General features: G+C 34.8%; 3 protein-coding genes across 3 annotated transcripts; all 3 read right to left on the minus strand.

Annotated features, from left to right (window-relative positions):
* Positions 1-4,183, minus strand: hadh (hydroxyacyl-CoA dehydrogenase). Its single transcript, XM_042761829.1, is given in 8 exon segments — positions 1-168; positions 240-383; positions 478-550; positions 1,027-1,116; positions 1,716-1,836; positions 2,961-3,118; positions 3,227-3,355; positions 4,027-4,183. Coding segments are annotated over 8 exon segments (930 nt in total). The 5' UTR covers positions 4,144-4,183; the 3' UTR covers positions 1-70.
* A 789-nt stretch (positions 4,184-4,972) lies between these two features.
* Positions 4,973-9,992, minus strand: LOC109046447 (cytochrome P450 2U1). The gene is given in 6 exon segments (XM_042761840.1): positions 4,973-5,853; positions 5,971-6,138; positions 7,182-7,256; positions 7,397-8,095; positions 9,448-9,466; positions 9,468-9,992. Coding segments are annotated over 6 exon segments (1,563 nt in total). The 5' UTR covers positions 9,891-9,992; the 3' UTR covers positions 4,973-5,674.
* Positions 9,993-13,122: 3,130 nt separating this feature from the next.
* Positions 13,123-15,709, minus strand: sgms2a (sphingomyelin synthase 2a). The gene is made up of 4 exons (XM_042761851.1): positions 15,003-15,709; positions 14,000-14,117; positions 13,598-13,751; positions 13,123-13,329 (listed from the first exon to the last, which is right to left on the minus strand). The coding sequence occupies exons 1-4, from the start codon at positions 15,437-15,439 to the stop codon at positions 13,142-13,144; spliced, it is 897 nt and encodes a 298-aa protein (XP_042617785.1). The 5' UTR covers positions 15,440-15,709; the 3' UTR covers positions 13,123-13,141.
* Between the last annotated feature and the right edge of the window lie 6,707 nt (positions 15,710-22,416).

The raw sequence follows: 22,416 nt of genomic DNA on the forward strand, positions 1-22,416 counted from the left end.
AGGACGAGCGGCTCAGTCCAGTGCATTTCACTGACAAGACTTCTGCTGTCAGATTTAATCTTCACTTGTTTTACTTGTGTTTGTAGAATCCCTCGCCAGTTTTCTTGCCAAGTTTGCCCTCTGCTACCAGTTTGTTGAGCAACTGACTGCAAACAAAGAGTTATCTATCTCCTTCCCACTCAAACCAACATAAACAAACAATAAAAAAACAAAACAACACAATTCTATCACATCATAACTAGGGATGCTCAATTCAAAATGCTCACCGTCAATAATAAACTTGGAAGTGTCCAATCCAACATAGTCCAGGAGCTCAAACGGACCCATAGGATAACCGGCCCCAAGCTTCATGGCCACGTCAATGTCTTCCTTGGAACCGTGACCTGCGAAATACACACACCAAGATGAAACCCGGATATCTGAGCCAATATATGTTAGGGTACCCATTCATAACCCTTCACTGCTTTACGCATGTACCTCTCTCGTGTAGCCGCACAGCCTCAAGCATGTAAGGAACCAGCAGACGATTCACTATAAAACCTGGAGTGTCCTGAGAGGAGACGGCAAATGAGAGTTCAGGGATTTGTTCAAATCTATAACCACAAGTACGAGCGATAGAAATGGTGATTCTTGTGTTAGAAAGCACAAAGTCTGAAGACAAACTTTAAGGCTGGTTTGACAAAGCCTTGTCTGAAGGTTGGATATATTAATTTAAAAAAAAACTTTCTGAACATTGTTGAATATGTTAGCATGTTTTATCACACTGCTAGCATTTTCTAACATGTTTAACTCAATGTTAACACAATGTTTTAGCACGATTTCTATCATGTTTTACTGTGTTTGCTAGCTTGCCCTAGTCTATGTTTTAGAATATTGCTAGCATGTTTAAGGACATTGCATGTTTCTATCATGTTTTACTATGTTGCTAGCTTGCCCTAGGCTAGTTGTCAGGCTTTACTAATCAGACAGACAGACAGATGCATGATAAAGCCAACATAATAATATATAAGATAACACAGCACTCACTTTGCATGACACAGGATGCTTCCCCAAAGCTTTGCTAAACTCAAGGAGAACATCAAAAGTCTGTTGGCTTGTTGCTGGAGCTTTAATCACCTGAGATAAGACAGTTAAGTTGAGTCAGATAGTTAAAGGCATAGTTCACCAAAAAATGAAAATGCTGTCATTAATTACTCACCCTCATGTAAGACCTTCGTTCATATTAGGAACATAAAAAAAGATCATTTTAATGAAATGACCATGACCCTGCATAGACAACAAGGGAACTGAAACACTCAAGGCCCAGAAAGGTAGTAAGGACATCATTAAAAATTTGCGCACAATGTATTAACGTAGCTTCATAACATTACGGTTAACCCACTGATGTCACATGGACTATTTTACCGATGTCCTTACTACCTTTCTAGGCCTTGAGCGTTTCAGTTACATTGAGGTCTATGCAGTCAGAAGGCTCATGGATTTCATCAAAAATATCTTAATTTGTTTTGTGAAGATGAACGAAGGTCTTACGGGTTTGGAACGTGAGTAATTAATGACAGCTTTTTCATTTTTGCGTGTACTATTCCTTTAACAAGACAATGAAGCTATATGTTTCATATATTCAATTAAATGCAAGCTTCAATATCTTGAAGAGAAATTGACATTTGAATTGAGGTGGATGGATGAGCAGTGAGGGAATCAAACTCAATCCAGACCTCCACCAGCTTCATCATTGGGACGGGGTTAAAAAAATGCAGACCACCAAAGCGATCTAATCTGGCCGTGGAGCTGGCGATGTCTGCGATTGGCAGAGAGGACGTGAAACAAAACAACATACTGATACCAAAAAAAACAAAAAGCAAACATCTGACTGATACAACAGTAAACCAAGCTAAATCATTCATGCTTAATAGAATGCAACAAGAAAGGCGATTACTTTTAGTGCATAGTACAGGTATGTAAATTAGCATGCAAAAATGTACAGCAAAATTAAACACTGAATATAAACTTTCTTTTCACAGCTCTTCAGAATACTAGATTCTGATTGGTCGATCTCTGCATTAAATAATTTTGTATAATGACACTGAACAGTATAAGTGACATTTGTAAACATAATTCCTACATAGCTCTGCTCTTTACTTTCATATAATTTCATCTTAATGTCTATGTCTTTATTTATTTTATAAGTAGCAGCATAATTAGTGGCTGGCTATATATACAGTGAATATAGGAACATTGATGAAACAACACATTTTTCAAGAAAATCATAAAAGTAATTCGTTTTTTGTGTAATATCTAAGTTAATAATGTTCAAAACAATCACTTCTGAAAAGTTTGTAGCATATTCTGTTTACATAATAAAATGATTTAATTTATTTTTATTCAATGAATAATTAAAAAAAACTACATAGATTTTTTAAAGCTTCTTATAGTGCTTGAAAAACATCACTTAATTTAATACAGCTTTACAGTAGTAAGAAATATATTTTATTATATGATTATTATATTTTTAAATAAGATAGTTACATTATAAACATGATGATCATCTCTAAGGTGGACACCCAACTTAATACATGATATTTACCATCTGAATCTTATCATGAAATGTCAACAAATGGAAAAGCCAGCAAGCTATTTATTATCATGTCAATTATTATTGTGCCTTTAGCCCCAACAGCAGGGGAACTTTTTTTACTCAAAATATCACATTTTTACATATTCTTTAACTATTGCAAAACTGTTGATTTTATATGTATGTTTGTATGTGTATATATATATCAAATATCTAACAATAAAATCAAATCAAAAACACCTCAAACCCCATTTGTGCCATCTAGTGGTTAAGAGGAAAATCAAATCAAATGCACCTTCAGACCAATTGTTTAAATTATAAAATAAAAAATTAATTTTTCTTAAACCAATAAAGCTCAGAAAAGAAAAAAAAAAATATCTTCTCCTACTGTGGGGCAGCTTTGTCCAGAGCTCCAAACAGATCTTGTTTGACTTTTAGGTTTTCCACAATAGCTTCCACCACGAGATCAGTGCCCTGAACTACAGACGCAGCATCTGTGCTAGTAGAGATGTTCTTCAGGACTTTCTGAACGAAGGCCTCTCCATCCTAGAGAACGTGAGCCACAGTTATCTCTCCATGACTGAATGAACGACAGAGGATGATCAGTCCTTAAATCTCTGTGACTTCGGTTCATGTCTGTGCTGTCAAACTAACCTCAGGCTTTTCTGCAAATTTCTTCTTCACCACTCTCTTCAGACTAGACTCAATACCCTTTGCAGATTTCTTCAGTATGTCCTCAGATGTGTCCACCAGCACCACTGAATGTCCTGTGGATGCAGCAACCTGAAAAATGTCATTGTCAAAGTCAGTTGTTGTGAACGTAGACAGCAACTCATTCACAATGAGAAACACCCGCAAGTGTAATTCAGGGTATAGTTCACCTAAAAATAAACATTCAGTCATCATTTACTAACCCTCATGTCCTTCCAAACTGGTATGACTTACTTTCTTCTGTGGAATATAAAAGAAGAGTGTCTCAGTGTTGTTTTTTTGCCCATACAATAGAAGTCAACGGGTACCACAACAGTTTGGTTGCCAACATTTTTCAATATGCCCTGTTTGGTGTTCCACAGAAGAAAGAAAATCATATGGATTTGGAACATGGGTGTAAGTAATAATGACAGAATTTTATTTTTTTTAAGTTTTAAAAATATGTATTATGCGATATAAACTTTATACATATTCAGTACGAATGCAATAAACCTTAACTGTATTCTGGATAAGTGGGTGAAAGGTCACTCACTGACATGAAGTTATAAGACAGTCGCAACACTGTTTGCAACAACTTGGCCAAGATTCATTCACACATCATAGTCTTCACAATGCAACTATATGCACCCTGAAACTATTAAAAGAATTATCTTTATCAATAATTGTATGAAATAACTTACACTATAAATGCAATATACCAGCTCCCATCAGACACACACAAATTAAAATTAACTTTCCGTTACCTGTGCGATGCCAGCCCCCATCAGCCCGCCTCCGATGACTGTGACATGTTTAATCGCAGCACGCAGAGCCGCAGAAGATGAGAGGGTCCTGATGTTCTGGCGCGTGATGAATGCCATGGCGAAGATCGTGGGAATGATACGCTGCGCGACGTGCGCGTGCACGAGAACCGGAGCAAGCTCGGCTGACTTGCTGATGTGATCACGTGGTTTCCTCCCTTGCGACGACCCCTTGAAATGTTTCTTATTCTTGAGAAGGTGCGTTTTTATTATTAATAACAAATGTGTTTTAATGTAAAACTCCACTCTAACTGTTTATTACCATTTCTAAGCTACATCTTTGTAAAAAAAAAAAAAAAAAAAAGATTTATTTCTTATCATTGTACAACCGCGTATAATTGCTGTTCTTTTCTCTTTTTAAAATCTTTTTTTTAGTTGTTACTGTAATACATTGTGTAAGACCGGCGTTCATAAATTATATTGATGATATATGCATGCTATAATAGGCTCACATGATTTTAAAATAATTACATCCGCAGATATATAGATTTTGTTTACACTTATCCTAAACTCAGATGTTCAAATATGAAAATCTATATTAGAAATACAAATGATTACGTTTAAAACTATTATGGATTTTCAAAAATGATCACTGTGACCACATTTATAGCATTATATCCTCCACAACAAACAATTTCGTCTTTAATAACGTTTCATCAGCAGTTTATTGATGAGGGTAAACATAAGTGATTAGTGTAGCTGTTTAGTAAGAAGCAACAGTGTCAGTGAAAACTTGCGATGAAACATGACACATAATCTGTGAAGAAAGCAGACAAATCTAGGTAAATATTGCTTTCCAGCAGAATATTTTATTGTGCATCATTTCCGATCAAGCAGCATTTTTGTCAAATAATACAAAAAGTGTGAAAATAGCACGTGTAAAGAACATGAAATTCTAAGCTATGAAATTAGCCTTAGCAAGACTGGCCATTTTATTCCAAAAATATTTCAATTTTAATTTCCACCACAAAATGACATCAAACATGATATACAATACATTGTTAGTAGACAAATTAAAATTAGTGATTCATTTAACAACGAACCTTATTTGAAAGCGTTTTCTGCAATAATCCTTAAAAAAAAAAAAAAGTATAATAATAATCTCATAGCACAGTACAGTAACCAAGTAATCATTTTGAGATTATAAATTAAATATTTCAAAATAAATGTAACAAAACCAAAATGTTTATACAACACTTAAGTATGTGTTCTTATTTCTTGAAATTGTTCAGGAAAATTTTACATAAAATGCCTTCAAAACCTTACAAATAAAAACAAATAATAATAATAATAATAATAAAACAGTCCAGTTTTACTAGATAATGAAATTAATATTTAATAAAATATATGTAATTACAAAACTGAAATATGCTGATATAATACTCAGGTATGTGTTCTTTTTTCTTGAAATTGTTCAGGAAAATTTTACATAAAATAATCTCAAAGTTTTTGCTTTACCATGCAACCCACAAAGGCCCTTCCTTCATTTATGGTCCAAATGACAATTCTTCTTAATGGACAACCTGTGCAGTTTGCTTCCCAGTGATGCCTCACTGCTTGAGGAATGTCATCTCTTTTTTTTAAAGTCTGTTTAGCGTGCTTTCACACAGACAGTAAATGGGCATGGAGCCAGAGTCAGGCCAAAGCGTCCGTGCATGGATGGAGCAGATTTCCCCTCAGGAAGCCTGAAAGTGAAGGCCTGCATCAGGCTGGTAAACATCAGAAACAGCTCCATCTTAGCCAGCTGCTCTCCCATGCACACCCTGCGACCTGCCAGATATACAATACATCATTTAAACAAAGTTCTCACTGCAAGAGTAGAGGTAACTTAAAGCATAACCATATTAAATTGGTGGTTTCCCAACTACATGATTTCCAAAAACATACCTATTCCAAATGGAATAAAACAATCTTTCCTGAGAAGTTTTCCCTGTTCATCCAGAAATCGGTCTGGATTGAAGTCATCAGGACTTTCCCACACGGTGGGATCCCTGTGTACTGACCAGAGGTTTGGGATGATAACTGTTCCTTTAGGAATAGTGTATCCGCGGAACTCTGAGAAGAGACAAATGTAGCTTTTTAATGTGTCCTCTCAAAGTATTTGTACAGTCATAATATTTGCACACCCTTTGGATTTAATATAAAAAAATACAGATTCAGGTTAAAGTCTGACTATTATCTACCCTGTGGTGCCAATAGGTGGATTATGGTAAAGTTAAAGTTGACCTGGTTCAGTTTTATTCATTAATAATTTACTTTAAACAAACATTTCAAAAAACAAAACAAAAAAAAAAAAAAAATTCAAATACATTCATTTAGGTATGGTGTGTGTGTGTATATATATCTGATAATATATATATAATCTTTATATATATATATATATATATACATATATATATAACTCACAAAATCAAAAATCTGGAAAAAAAATATTCAGTTCACAAAAAAAGGAAAGAAAAAATCTACAAGTATGTATAAAATTTATATTTATAGTACTGTATTTATATTATATGTATTATTTATTATAAGAACAATATATTAGACTAGAGCAGAATAAAATTATTTAGAATTAAACAGAACAGAAAAGCAAAAGAGACTGACTCAGAAAAGAATAGAACATAATAAAACAGGACAGAATATAATAGACTGGAGCCGATTGGAATAATTTAGAAATGAACAGAATAGAACAGTAGAATAGCTGACAGAATAGAAAAGAATAAAGGCATAATAGAATAGAATAAAACAGTACTGACTGGAAAGAATATGTATATATAAAATATATAATTTTAGAAATTTTATATTTTTATAATATAGATTTTTGCTTTAGAAAATAAAGCATATTTTTATGAACAAAATTGTTTGTACATTTTAAGCATACTTTCACTATTGTAATGCAACCAGACATTTTACTTTGGAGTTTTTTTTTTTTTTTTATAAAAAATGTTATATACAGTATATGATTATAAAATTAAAACAGACAACAGGCATCAAAAATGCATCACTCCTAATTACTTCATGCAAAAGACCTGCAAAGCCTATATATTATGTCTGACAACCGACCCCACCTGCGGTTTACAAAGAAGAACAAGTAAAGTCACCTGTGGTTTCCGAGGCCATGTGGGGTATAGACAGAGGAACCACTACAGTCATCCTCTGCACCTCCATAATAATGGCTTCTTCTTACTACAAAAAACCCTCACCAATCAATAAAAGACACTACCCCATAACACACCACAACATCAACAACCTCCTGAACAACCTCCTATGAGTCATCATCAAAAAAAAAAATTTCATATATAACCAGAAACCAAACCTTCAGACATTTGTAAATTACACTTTACAGTGCTGGTGCACATACCTTGCACATCAGGATACAAGGACATATAGAGAATACTCCACAACACGCTGTTTGTGGTAGTATCAGTGCCTGCAATAAAGAGGTCTCCAATGATGTAGAAGAGATCGTCCTCCGAGAACAAGCTCACTTCTGAATTATCACCCTTTTGCTGGGCCAGCATCTCCACCAGATACATGTCAATGAAATCCCTGGGATTCTCTGGATCCAGCGTGGCCCTGTGCCTCATGATGATCTTCTTCAGGAAGGCAGTAATGTCGATCTCTGCGCGCCGCAGCTCTTTGAAAACACCGCAGGGCAGGTAGTATAACCAGGGAAAGACATTGACCAGCAAAATGGATGTGCTGACGCTAATCTCCAGTCCGTGAGACATGAGATCCAGCATGGTGCGGAACTCCTGGTCCTGGTGATGGAAACGCTGACCCAGACTCATGGAGGAGATGACGTTGGAGACAGCGTTGCTGATGAGGGGAGTCAGATCGATACCAGAAGGCCCTGCTTTTTCGATGAGGCTCTGCAGTTCTGTTTTAATCATGGTAAGGCCTTCATAGATGCAAGGCTCTAGACTCAGCTTGCCAAAGCCAAAGCTGCGCAGAGTGCTGTGACAGAACTTACGGTTTGTCCTCCACAAAGGACCATAAGGCGCAAACACAATCCCTATGAACAACATTAAGTTCAAACATACAAAGCTTCACCTTTAGATTTTGAAATGTTAAAATCTAACTTTTTTAAAGAAAATTTACAAAAACTTAAAAACAATTGTAAAATAAATAAATGCATATACTCAAACATCAATATACAAAACTAAATCAACAACATTTCTAATTAAATCAAGAAACTCAGGCTCAGACACTCTTCTCCAACATCATAATAATCCTTTTCTACCTGTTCTTGATTCTGTTGTGACCGGTTCGGTTTCGTTCAATTCTATTCTGCTTTATTATTTTGTTTTTCATTTCTCCAATGTCCTGCCCTGTTCTGTCCATAATCATCAAAACATCTCCCATTTATTCTACTGTTCTATTCTTTTCTTTTCTGTTCTATTCTATTCTATTTTATTCTGTCATTTCTACAGTTCTATTCTGCTTCAGTTTAACATACTATTTCTTCTATTCTTCATTCATACCTTACTACTTCTTACTTTTTCAATCCTTAATCCATAACTCTTCAACTTATTCATTCCCATCAAATCCAAAATAAATATCTTCTGCTGTTATATTCTGTTCAACAATATATCTTACTACTTTTTATTATATTCTTCTACACTCTATTCTATTCTGCATCAATATCTTCTGCTGTTATATTCTGTTCAATTCTATTTCTGCTCCAATCTATTTTACTATGTTTTAGTCTATTCTTTTCCATTCTTTGTTTTATACTGATTTACTATTCTCAATCATACTTTACTACTAATTTTACCCTCTCCAATCTAATATAATCCTATCTTATCCTGCTCCAGTCTATTATACTCTGTTCTGTTCCATGCTGCCCTGTTTTTCAGTTATATTCTATTCTGTGTCAGACTCTTCTACTTTTCTATTCTGTTCTATTCTACATTATTTGGTTTTCTATACTATATTTTTTATTTTATAGTCTATCTTCTATTCTAGTCTATTATTATACCCTATTCTATCCTGCCCCGTTTTATATTGTTATATTCTAAACAATTCTATTCTATTCTGCCCTAGTCTTTTTTTCTAGGTTCTGGTCTATTCTTTTCCATTCTGCTTTGTTTTATTTAGTTATATTCTATTCTGATGAGTCAGTGTCTTCTACTGTTCTATTCTGTTCAGTTTATTATAGTCTGTTCTATTCTGTCCTGATTTGTTGTTCTATTCTATTCTGTGTCCATGTCTTCTATTGTTCTAATCTGTTCAATACTGTATTTTTATGTTCTGTACTTTTCTGCTCCAGTCGATTATGTTCTATTCTATTCTATTCTGCTCTAATCTACTCTGATCTATTAAAATGGCATTGCAGGAATCATTAACAAAGACTACTAATCTTACCTTTCCTCTTGGTGATAATACGTTACGAGCGGTATATGCGGTCTGTCAGAGAAGACCTCCGGATGGTTTAACATCGCGTCCCGGACAGTTTCATATCCCGTCAGCACGACCATAAGCTGAGGCCCAACAAAAATACTGAATATGTTCCCATAGAGTTTGGACATCTCCATGAGTCCAGCCTGAGGTGACAGCGGATTCGAGATCATCTTTCGATTCTTTGCAAGTCGTCTTAAAATAAACGAAGGCACAAGGAAAACGCCGAAGTTTCCCACGATAGGCCATGGCTTTGGACCCGGAGGGATGTTCCCGTATCTCTGATGCCACTCATACTGTTGCAGCACATAGAAAAGAAGCACAAACGCAACCAAACCCACAATATTCGCAGGCGAAAACACATACTGCCACAGCAGAGACAGATAAGCGTCCATGACTCGCGCACTCATCAAATCCACTGCCTCCTAAAACAGACGCATAGTTCCTCCTGATCAGTACCTGGTATCTGCTGATCGAACACATTTTCTTCCTGTTACTGCAGCTGCGGCATGGGTAGAGTGTTTTTGTATTTCTCATTGGCTGAGAGGAGCACGCTGAGAGTTGATTGGTGACTCGATCGATGACGAAAACGAATGGGTGGGGTCAACTGATCCAATAAGAGAAAGCAGACGCGCTTCACCCTTTCTTTTACTGTCTATGGCTTCACCAGAGATTAATTTATTCTGGGGTTTCAGTTATCTGTAACCCACCAATTTTTAACAGTGTGGTTTTATAACAGTCATTGAGGTGCTATTATAGTTTTTAATTTTAATCAATGTTTTCAGTAATTTTGTAATGTGCATATGCTGTGTGTTTATGTACACACACTAAAAGTAACGTAAAAATAATTCATACATACATGTGTATGTATGCATATATATACAGTATATATATATATATATATATATATATATATATATATATTATATATATATATATATATATATAAAACTGTTAAAAAGTTGAACTAAATCACATTTGTGTGTGTGTGTGTGTATGTCAATTTAATTTTTAGTTATTTTAGTACATTAAGTTGAACTAAATCCCATTTAGTTAATTTATTTCTAATAATTATTTTTTTTAATTGTTGTTATTTTATTTTCAGTTTTAGTTAACTATAATACCCCTTTCTATATTTACACATTTATAACTTAAATTTAAGTTTTTTAAATGATGCATTTTATTTATTTTAACAGATAATAATAATAATAATAAAAATGACAGTTATCACCATCATCTTCAGAATCATGTGAGAAAAATAAACAAACAGTTAAATAAATATTGTGACCACTTAAAAATTGGTAGTTTGAGCACATCAGAGTTATGCATTCATTTCCTTTTTGTAACATTGGTAATTGCATAAACATTTATATAAAGAAGTGTTTATCAATTTCATACAACACGGGTACACTAGGTGTTATTGTAAACCATTTATTTCCATAAAATGTCATTATGTTTTTAAGACACAGAAAATGAACATAAAAGAAACTGAAATAACAGTTGGCGTGAATCATTTGAAAAAGAATGCATGCATTTCTAATATAAAATTGTGTATAAAATTAATGAAACCCTGTTAAACAACACCTTTTATGACAAACATATATTTAGATGACAATTAAATAAACAGACAAGGAAAAATATGACAACTAAGAAGCATGCACAAACTAATAGATCTGTTTTGACAGAAAGCTAGAGAGTTTCCAATAAATCCATTCTTTTCTAACCATAACACTTTCAGTAGGCCCTTCAAATACCTACAAAAGTGTTTATTTAAAAAGCCACACTGACTGAATATAATTTAATGTAAAAATATCAACAAACAATATTGAGTTTTACAATATTTTGATTATCAAGAACTGTTTGGCCCAGTGTTATAAGAGATGTAATTAGCAACAATAGCCAAACTGTCTTTGGTCTTTGGTATGCTGTAAACACTGACACAGCCACAAGCGAAATATAAAATATTTCCACATGTTGGTCTTGGCATCATGATGAGTTCACGACGTCACTCCTCTCGGCCGCTCTGCACCATGGAATATTTCTTACAGGGGTTCTTCAGACAGGCAGGCGGCCATGTGATTGGCCAGCAGAAAGAACAGGGCACTTGGGTCTGAACGTTCCTCTCAAAGAAGTTAAAAACAACACTCCAAAATCTGTTCAAAACATAATCATATGAATTAATATCATACTACGAATCAAATAATCAAAAAATGGTCAGATGACTGACTACTTTTGGTTTTCTGAAAACAGAAGTGGTAAAAAAACTTTTGTTTTTCTGAATGGTCAGATGACTGTACTGTGCGTGATTTAATCACTATAAACAGGTTCTGGGAAATTTGGTTAGTTGTAATGAAAAAAAACATTACATCCAAATCAATTTAGCAATATCATAAAAACATTGTAAAAAAACAAAATTGTAGATACATAAAACACTAGTCCAAAGTCTCAACCTCTCACACGATTTGGTCGACGGTTGAGATCTCTCCTGTCAGGGATCAAACCTGTTGACATTCTAACAAATACTCAAAGTCTCAACCTCACAATACATTTCAGTGTTTTTTTATTATTATTATTATTTTGTGGATGCTTTTTAACTACCATAAATATCCTTTCTGAGATATGACAGTTTTGCTATCATAGGCTGCTTTGCTTGTAACAGTATAAAGAAACATGATGTGTTTTCATAGTTTGAAAGGAATTTTCCTGTTTAAAATATCTAGATTGGCTTCAATCGAATGTGCAGCACTTTACCACCATCAGGAAGTCATTTCTCAAAAGCTCAGCCTAATGGATTTGGATATTCTCAGTGTACTCAGTCATGTAAACACTCTCGGTAAAAGGCTTAGTGCCGTTTTGGTGCCTCGAGTTTAATGACACCCTGAATCTTATAAATCACAAATTGAGCTGAGAGCTCTTGGTTTCAGATGTGTGTATTTGCAGCTGTCTACATGAGGCTGGAGGTCAAGAAGATCAACATGCAAAATGAAAATATATCAAAATATGTAAACAATAACACATTTTAACATAAAAACGACACAGTTAGACCCCATGAAGTGCCATTTTAGTGCCTTTTAGCTTATGTTTCACAGCTTCGAGGTAATCTATCATTCCAAAGTTTGGGGTCAGTAAGATTTTTTTTCTTAGGAAATGTGTAATTTTATTTAGCAATGATGCATTAATCAATAGTGGCAATAAAGACATTTATAATGTTACAAAAGTTTTCTATCTCAAATTAATGCTTTTGGACTTTCTATTCATCGAAGAATCCACAAAAGTATTAAGTGTTTTCAAAATTGATCATGATAATAAACGTTGATAATAATAAGAGATATTTCTGATAAGCAAATCACGTGATTCTCAAACAGGAAATCAGCATATCACAGAATAAATTACATTTAAATGATACAATGTGATGCTGAAGACTGAGTGTGTGAGGGTCAGAAAGCTCTCGGATTTCATCAAAAATATATGAATTTGTGTCAAAAATATATAAAATTACTTTACACATTCCTACACTGTACACATTCCTACAGTTTCCTACAAGTTGTAAAAAAAGGTCTTATGGGTTTGTAATTTGAGCATTTCTATTATTTCAGAATTTTCATTTACCACATCAACAATCCTTATTTAATAAAAGCCTTATTTGAGCATTTCTATTATTTCATATTACTGATACATGTACCTGCAGATTAGCCATAGTGTGATACCAGTAGAACAGTCGGGTGGTGATGAAATACGCCACCACCACATCCACACTGTAGTGCTCATGGGCCACCAGGATACACACGGCACCCACAGCAGCCGTTAACCAACACAGAAGATGGTACCACCAGAAAGAACGAGGAGAATCTAGAGAGAAACAAAGAATCAGTTAAAAGTCAAGTCAAGTCAAGTTCATTTATTGGTCAGAAAGTACCTCGGTGTCTTCTGACTGGCTAAAAACAGAATCTAAAATTGCTTACAGTGACCTCAACACGGTCAGAAAGTGCCTCAGTGTCTTCTGAATGGCTAAAAACAGAATCTAAAATTGCTTACAGTGACCTCAGGTCTGTAATTAGCAGACAGTCATTTTATTTGTGTCTTAAAATAAAGTCTGCCATCTGAGAAAGTGACATACACTCCTTGAGGAAGAGGTACGTAAGCGTGAGAATGACAGTGTGGCCACTGTACAGGAAGTCGCCGCACAACAGATGAGACCCGGTGATTGATAATCCACCACCAGAGAGCAACTGCAGAACACGCTGCAGCTTTGCCTGGGAATCTCCTTGGAGCTGAATGACAGATGCAGGAAAGAAGACATGAGTGAGGATATTGAATGTTGAAAGATGAGTAGTTGGTGACAAGAATCATGAATTGAAATATCATTCCAAGGCTTGTAAAAGCTGCAATATTTGTCTTAAGCATGGTAGAGGATATTACAGATTTAAAAGCCAAATGCTTTTGCTTATCTGACATTATCTTGCAATAAGATCCTGAGGGAATCAAGACAAAGAGGGACTAAAATTATTTTATTTTTTACCTTTGGTGCACAGACCATGTGCATGCCAGGCACAGGTAGAGTGGTGACGTACATGGTTACACATCTATACATGTACAATGTGCCCAAAAGGAAGAAATATCGTCTTGCTACAATAGCCCTATATGGAAAATAAAAAAAAAAGAAAATTTACAAAGCATCATTTAAAAAATATGGTACAAATCGCATGTTCTTTGGAATGAGAACAACTACAACTTTTTAAACTAGGGTACAAATCACATTCATTGCAATGAGAACTATTAGATATTAGATTTGATGATTAGATTTGATAATAATCACACATCTTGTCATCATTTCTTAATCATCTTTATTTCATCATTTTGTTAGTATTTATTATTTTTTTTGTTGTTGTTGTTTTACATATAAAAAAAAAAAAGTTAAATAATTCCATTTTCCATTTTGAAAATTTCATTTTTAAATCTGTAGTGTTGACAGTTCAACAAGATCAAGTATTTAACCCAGTTACAAAAGTTATACAAATTGATGGAACAATTTACATATTTATATTTAATTTATTGGAAATTTAAGTTTCACAACACACACACACACACTTACACACTATATAAAGTATATATATGACTAACACACCTTTTTTATATATATATATATATATATATATATATATATATATATATATATATATATACATAAATAAATATTTATTAATTGATGAACAACATTTTCGGAAGGAACATAAATCATATTTCGTTTGACAACCTAAAATTGATGAACAACATTTTCTGAAGGTTAAGGTCATATCAAGTGACTATCCTAAAATTTTAAACTATAATTTTGTACTATTTTTGTGAATCATGCCATACAAGGGCTTGGGTAATATTCATTAGATTGATTTCCTCAATGTAATATTAATTTTTATAACTGCCCTCAAGACTACTGCATTCACCCTGCTCTATATCATGAATGATTGAATGAATGATCGATAGGCTACAATGTCATCAGTATAATGTTGAGTGATGCCTCTTACTTGTATCTGTGAAAGAGCAATTGAATGGACCATATAGACACCAGAACCATTCCATTGACCTCAGTCACTGTAAACGCCCACTGCACGCGGTCTATATAGTCAAAGAACTTATCCGGCAGCGGTGGGCTGCTCTCCTTGGGTGGTACTCTCTCATGAACCACTGTGATCATAACCGTGGTCAAAACCAGGTTCAAAACAGCATAAAACAAAGCGATGAACGTCTTCCACCATTCTGATGGCAAACGGTTGCCCTTTCCTTCAGGCACAGAGATTTTGACATAGTCTCGATGTCTGACCAGGGCTTTCCTCAAGCCGTTCCGCTTCGCTTCTTCAGCAGCGTGGCTGTGGACGGGGCAAGATGTGCCAGGGGACGGCGTCCCATCTGTTCGGGAGGTGCTTGTGGGGTCCTTGTTTCCTTGGTGGTCTGACGATGCCATGAGTACCCACAACTACCCACTAATGACTGACTTCCTAACAAGACTCTCTCCTGTAAGGCACTGTAGGTTACTCTCCTCTGCGGCGATAATACGATGTGGCTGGAACAGTCTTATAAAAAAATGAAAGCAGAAGTACATTAAATGAAGTAAATTATAGACATATATGACCATTAAACATGCACATAGAGGCTATTTTCAACCATGAATATCACAGGCCAAACATTTAAAAGCAAAACTGCTATACATAATTGACATGCTTCTTCACATTAAAACAAAAGAGTATACCAAAGAAATGCACATACTGTATTATGTACTTTTACATTTTAAAAGTCTTTGATCAAAAGTGACAGTTAAGTAATTTGTCACACAAATATATGTCAAATAATTATTCCTAAAAGAAAAAAAAACTTTTCACAAAAATATTAAGCAGCACAACTGTTTTCAACATTGATACTGATAAGAAATGTATCTTGAGCAGCAAATCAGCATATTAGAACGATTTCTAAAGAATCATGTGACACTGAAGACTGAGTAATGATGCTGAAAAAATTCAGCTTTGCATGACAGGAATAAATTACATTTTAAAATATATTAAAATATTAAAGGTATACTCGTATACTAAAGGTAAAGGTATACTTTATGGGTTTGGAACGACATGGGGGTAAGTGATTATTGACAAAATTTTCATTTTGCGGTGGAGTAACCCTTTAAATAGATAAAACTGTTATAATAAATAATAAATATGTTACATTTTAAAGGCTGAAATGGCTGATATAACACTGTTATAATACAATTCAATTAAATTAAATTAAATTTCATGACAGCAAATCAACAGTTTCTGTAAAAATGAACACTACACACAATATTTATCTAGATTCACACTGAAAAATTGAACACATAAAAAAACTGACATTCAAAATGTTCAGAAATCTTATATGATAAATTAACTGGTTTGCTATTTAGTTTCCCAATTTGTAAAGGCAAGTATTGGTATGATTTTAATACACTTTTTATATTCCTGTAAGTCTGACGTTTGGCTAGAAATCTTTCATCTATATATGAAACATCCTCTGACCCTCTTTTATGTGCTCAACGCAGTCCAACGAAAGCAAAGCATACCATTTAAAAGCCAAAATATCTGACACAAGTGCAAACTGCCATCTAGAGAAAAGCCACATAGGGAAAAAAGCATCAGGACTGAGTCCAGAAGTGACTTCTTAACCCAGAAACAAGAGCATTTCAGGAACAGCCTATTTATCTGAAAGCTTTCCAGCCTGAGAAGATCTCTGCTCCATCACACCCAAAGTGCATCTCATATATTTACAATATTTACAAACAGAGCTTCAGGACAGCCGCATACAGGAAGAATGATGTATTGTACAAATCACTCAACACGAAGGCATCGATTTCCTCCAAATCAATTTAGGCTGAAATATAATTACATTGGAAATGAGTTCTTATTACAGATCTGCTCCGAATGAACATTGGATTGTACACAACACTGCTTCCCTGTGCTGCAACAAGAGAAAAAATATCATTATCTCTAATAACTCACTTTTTATGTGGATGCAACTAAATTACAGATCAAAACAGACTAAAGGAGTTTTTTTTCCAAGCAAACCGTTCTCACAAAAAGCTTTAAAGAGTGATTTCGCCAATTCAAAATCACTTGCCTGTTTTGTCCCACAGCTCTAAATGGTCCCACACTCCTCCTCTGACAATCTCTCTGAAACTTCTCTTCATCCCTCCACGTTCAGAGGAGCATGTTTTCCAGTCTCCACCCTGCGCTCTAATGGTGATGCTTGTGGTGGAGACCTGGCAGGGGAAAATCTCTTCCACATGCTCCCAGAGACGGTAAATGGATGGCTTGGCTGGCTCCGCTCGCGTGTCCCCTGCCCCGCCTCCGTGCTATTTCCAGCCTGGACTCCTGCCTCCAGACCAAGCCTGTATTTTTCTCCCAGGGAGCACCGGTGCCTGCTCGCAAACAAATTGGTAATGATATGGTTGCCAGGCCTGTTGAGCGTCCCCCCTCCCAGCTCATCCAGAGGTTAAATTCAGAATCAAAGGGAAGGAAAGAAAAAACCGAAGAGACCCCGCCTTACACTTAAAGAGATGAGAGAGAAAGGCTCCGAGTTGATTATATTATCCCTTTCAGGCACACTCATGCACTCGTTTGCATAAAAGCATGTGCTACATAAATAATATGAATACTCAATTGCATACACTAAACTACACTTCCTGGAAAATATTGTGGATGTGGATTCCAGTCTTAAGAAATTACCGTTTTAAATTTAACCACTGTAAAATTAGGCATTTGCTACCTTACGGAGTTATTTCTACCTTTTCTGATGCTCAACAATGTCTTTAGTTTATGTATTTTACAGTTTGACAGTGTTAAATATAGTGAAATATGCTAGAAAGTGAATTTTGAAGGACATTCGAAAAAAAAAAAAAATTTAACTTCAAGTCTATTTTATTGTCAAACAAAAAAATTTAACTTCAAGTCTACTGATATCAACAGGTTTGTGCAGGTTTACGGTCTGAGTTTAGCAGACATCATCACCTCTGAGACGTCCTCACTGAAACAGTGAAACCCACATGTTTGTGTGTAACCGTACAGACATCTTCAGCCATAAATTATGAACTGTATACACCCTGTGAAGGTTTTACGGGATGCCTCCTTGGTTGGGCCTAAACCACGGTGCCTGTCCCGAGTGAACTGAGAGCTGTAGGAGAGATGATGGTTACAGTTTAATGATCTGAAGTTGAGATATTACATTGAGAAACAGTGTTCTTTTGTAATGTAAAGAAGCTTAGAGGTCATAAACTGACAGATTTATATATATATAAAAAAATGTATTAAAGAGGAAACGTTACCTTTTTCAGATTTGGTGGGCATCTCGACCTCTGCGAAGTCTGTAGGCCTATTTTATCTATTTATTTTTAGTAAAAAATCGCAATCTTTTATCTTTACTTAAAGCGAGACTTTGTTCTTTGTCAAAACTCGCATTTGGGTGCAAAAAATGGCTTTAATTAAATTACATTAATAGGCTAAACTTCATTGTAAAATGCGATTTTTGAAAGAGACATACATTCTTTGTATCTACCTACGAGTTTATACAGCCTACTCCCCTCAGTTGTTGAATTAAACGTTTCAATGACAACAAAAGTAAGATGTATTTTTTTTATTTATTTTTTTATTTAGCCTATTTATTTTCACCCTTTGGCGTGAGGAGGTAACCATAGCAACGGAACATTAAATACCATGGTGAAAAAAAAAGTTTACTCTAGTGACTTTCCTTTGACAAATAAGGCCACATCCACACGAAGCAATAAAAAAAAAAAAAAAAAAAAAAAAAAAAAGAAATTAGTAGAGCTGGGACAGAATATCGGTATGGTGATATATCGTCGTTCTCCATGCGAGAATCGATACACCGGTCCAAATATCGATATTTTAATTAATACAATAAACAGGGCCGCATTAAGACTATAAGGGGCCCCTGGGCTTTACCTCTTGAGGGGCCCTTCCAGCGCCATTAAAATGCCCGAGGCTAGTGTGAATGACGCTCGGGACAGTAACGGACGGTCACTACAAGGGCCAGTGCAGGGTGTGTGTTATATCAATCGTAATTGTTGATTTAACGACTGATATTATCGAGTTTAGTTTCATTTATATAAAAAAAAAAAAAAAATTTTTTTACACTTTGCTCGGGTTTAAATTTCAATAAAAACATGTGTCGCGGTCGGTCATTTAAAAATAGTTTTTTCAGAACAGCATATCTTCGCTTTTTAATAAACAATAGGCTACAGCCTGTAAAGTAACACGCAACCAATGCATTGTATTTGAACAGCAGCATGTGAATAACGGTCCTCAGGGCAGACTCGGTTTGCCCTCAAAAAGTAGGGCAGAGCAAAGTGTGGATGCCTGTCCTTAAAGGAATTTCAATTACAGGAATGGTCAGTTTACAAGAAAAACACATCAGGCAAGTTGATGTATGGGAGTCTTTTTCATGCTACATGCCTCAGATGAAAAAAAAAACCTTTTGTGTGTAAATGCCTAAAAGTATATATCATGCATATCACAAATCAAATATATTTACAAAGGTCTATTTAAAAAAGAGACAACAGAAAAATAATTTGTTTGCCAGATATATGTATGATACTATAAGGTATTTGGTCGACACATATAAAAATCGGAAAGGTTTAACTGAGATGTAATTAGGTTTCAGAGTCTTTTTATTTATTTTTTTTTTTTCCCCTACTGTGTTGGCAGTACTATTTTCGTATCTTGACAAGGCGAATAAATTATAAATTTTATTTCGTTATAGGTGCAGACAACATTTTTATTTTCTCCGAAAGCAAATGTAAATCGAGATCTAAATTTAGGTGGAATGGTCAAAAAATTAGTGCTTGTCGGTTTATAGTCGGACGGATATTTTTAATATGTAACACCGCGAAGAGTTTTTTTCATGACATTATTGTAAAAAACGATGTTGCAGCGCAATTAAGCAGTAACATCAAGCACGTCCTTTTCTCATTCATGCATTTCTTTTAGTTGTGCCCAAATAAGTGCGCAATTAAGTTTTTAATAGTAACGAACTTTTTTGTCAGCTTTTTTGAACCCCAACATTGCAATACATAAAAATATTTACTTAAAACTACCCCCTGATATTTTAAGTAAAAAGAGTATTTCAATAATTTAATTGCACATTTTGCATATCACAACCAACCTGTTTAACTTTAAAAACATTTATTTTGATCTTTTTTTAAAGTTTCAGTTTATATAGCTATTAGATTGTTATTATTACACAAAAAAATATATATATAAAGAATTTAAAAGTTACAATGAGTCGATACAGGCCAAAAAAACTATGATGAATTTATTGGATTTCAGTTTTTTTTTTGAGTGAGAGGGTTTGACTGACACTTCTCGAGTAAACGCCCGCACGTGCAGCAAAGCGATTTTTTAAGGGACAGCCAGAATTATAAAATCCGAGAATTATTTTTATACATTTAAAATTGTACATTTACATGACAATTGTATAAACCTGTAACATTTATTTGCAAAATCTTTTTAATTTAATTTTTTTTTTTTTAATTATTATTAATTTGCTAATGTCTAAATGACGATACAGTCTATGGTAACTCACAAACCCCCTGCAATTCTCTCACAAACTATTTTAACACACAAAACCCTAACCAATAATCACACACAAAACCCTCGCAATTCAAACACAAACCCTGGCCTGGTGGATGTTTTGCTCAATTCAAACACTGTATGTAGGCACACTTCACACATGTTTTGCTCAATTCAAACACTGTATGTAGGCACACTTCACACTCTTTTGTCATTTCTTTTTTCATTTGTCAGTTTTGATTGATTGTGCCACGGAAAACCGAGTTAGATTATTTTTTATACGGAACCACTTACTGTAACGTTACATGTACAGTAACCACAAACTTTAACTTTACATTAACATTACATGCACAAAATTTACAATTACATTATTTTTGCTCAATTCAAACACTGTAACACGTTACATGTATGTGCATTTATGCCGCATAGTAAAACACATCTACAATTACTTTCATCTTAACACCAAAAATACATGTACAGTATGTGCAATTGTTTTTTTTTTTGCACCAAAAATTCATGCCGCATAGTAAAACACATCTACTTTGACTGTCATCTTAATTTGACATCTTGTTCATAACACTGCACCTGTTTGTAACTGTTCCAGACATTCACTCTAATAATAAAGTCTGGCATTATGCTGTCTCAACATTCAGATTTTACATTGTATATGCGTCCATTCTTTTATTTTGCAGATTTCAAGCTCTTCATGTGGTCTCCCCTCCACTAGACTGTCAGAATGAAGCAAACCAAGCCACAAAAAGACAGAGAGAGCCTCTATCTGGAGGTGACCACTGTGAACGGAGCCGTGTCTCTTCCCCTGCTCTCCTCTATCGTCCTCTTCCTCCTGTCCTACACTGAGTGCTCATCTTTCCATGTCTACCTGGTCACAGATCAAGGAAGTATCCTGTCAGGTCTGATGCCCGGGGGTCTGGCTGCCTCTGAAGTGAGGAGAGATGAGCTGCCAGGGCTGGTTAGGATGTGGCGTCTTCCGGCTGCGCTGGAGAGTGCCGCTTGCATTTGCAGAGCCGGCCTAGCTGTCGTACTGAGACACATCATTCAGAGAGCATGCCAGCTGATGCCAAGCCGCAGGGATGTGGCATCACTCTTGTGCTTCAAGAATACCTGTCTCAAGGCTTGTGCTGAGGTGAGATTACAGGTAAAAACAACCAGAGGACAACTGCTTAAAATCCCTTTGCATAGTCACAAGTGTGAACTAATAGTATAGCTGTAGGGTGACAAGCATGTTTTGACAGGTGGAATCACTTCAATTTCGGAATTCAGCATCACAGAATCACACATTCACATGTTGACATTTGAGCTCAGCGTTTGCAGATAGTAGCTATAAGGCATAACAGAGCAAAAACAAACTTGGGTGGCTCTCCTGTTTGTTTTTTTCTCACTGTTGGGCTGTCAGTGGGACAGGTGTGATGTCTCAAGACACCTATTTCAGTCACGTCTGTCAGATATCAGCATATTAGAATGATTTCTGAAGGATCATGTGACACTGAAGACTGGAGTAATGATGCTGAAAATTCAGTTTTGCATCACAGAAATAAATTCTATTATTTATAATATAATTATATTTTAATTATATTTTAAAATAAACATTTTAAAATATAATTAAAAAAAAAATTAGTTATTTTAATTTGTAATAATATTTCACAATACTACTGTTTTAACTGTATTTTTGATCAAAATAAATGCAGCCTTGGTGAGCATAGGAGACATCTATCTTAAAAGACCAGTCTAAATTAAATTGAAAATTGAAAAAATATAGGAAAAAGCGCATTCAAAACATTTATAAATACTATAATAGTATGTAAAAAAAATGCTAAAATAA

This window comes from Cyprinus carpio, chromosome A1 (genome assembly GCF_018340385.1).
Source record: "Cyprinus carpio isolate SPL01 chromosome A1, ASM1834038v1, whole genome shotgun sequence".
Taxonomy (NCBI): Eukaryota; Metazoa; Chordata; class Actinopteri; order Cypriniformes; family Cyprinidae; genus Cyprinus; species Cyprinus carpio.

Coding starts and splice junctions, on each gene's coding strand:
- sgms2a (XM_042761851.1), bottom strand. CDS start 15,439: ATGGCATCGTCAGACCACCAAGGAAACAAGGACCCCACAAGCACCTCC. Junction 14,118..15,002: donor TTGCTCTTTCACAGATACAA/GTAAGAGGCATC, acceptor TTTTCCATATAG/GGCTATTGTAGCAAGACGAT. Junction 13,752..13,999: donor ACATGGTCTGTGCACCAAAG/GTAAAAAATAAA, acceptor TCTGTCATTCAG/CTCCAAGGAGATTCCCAGGC.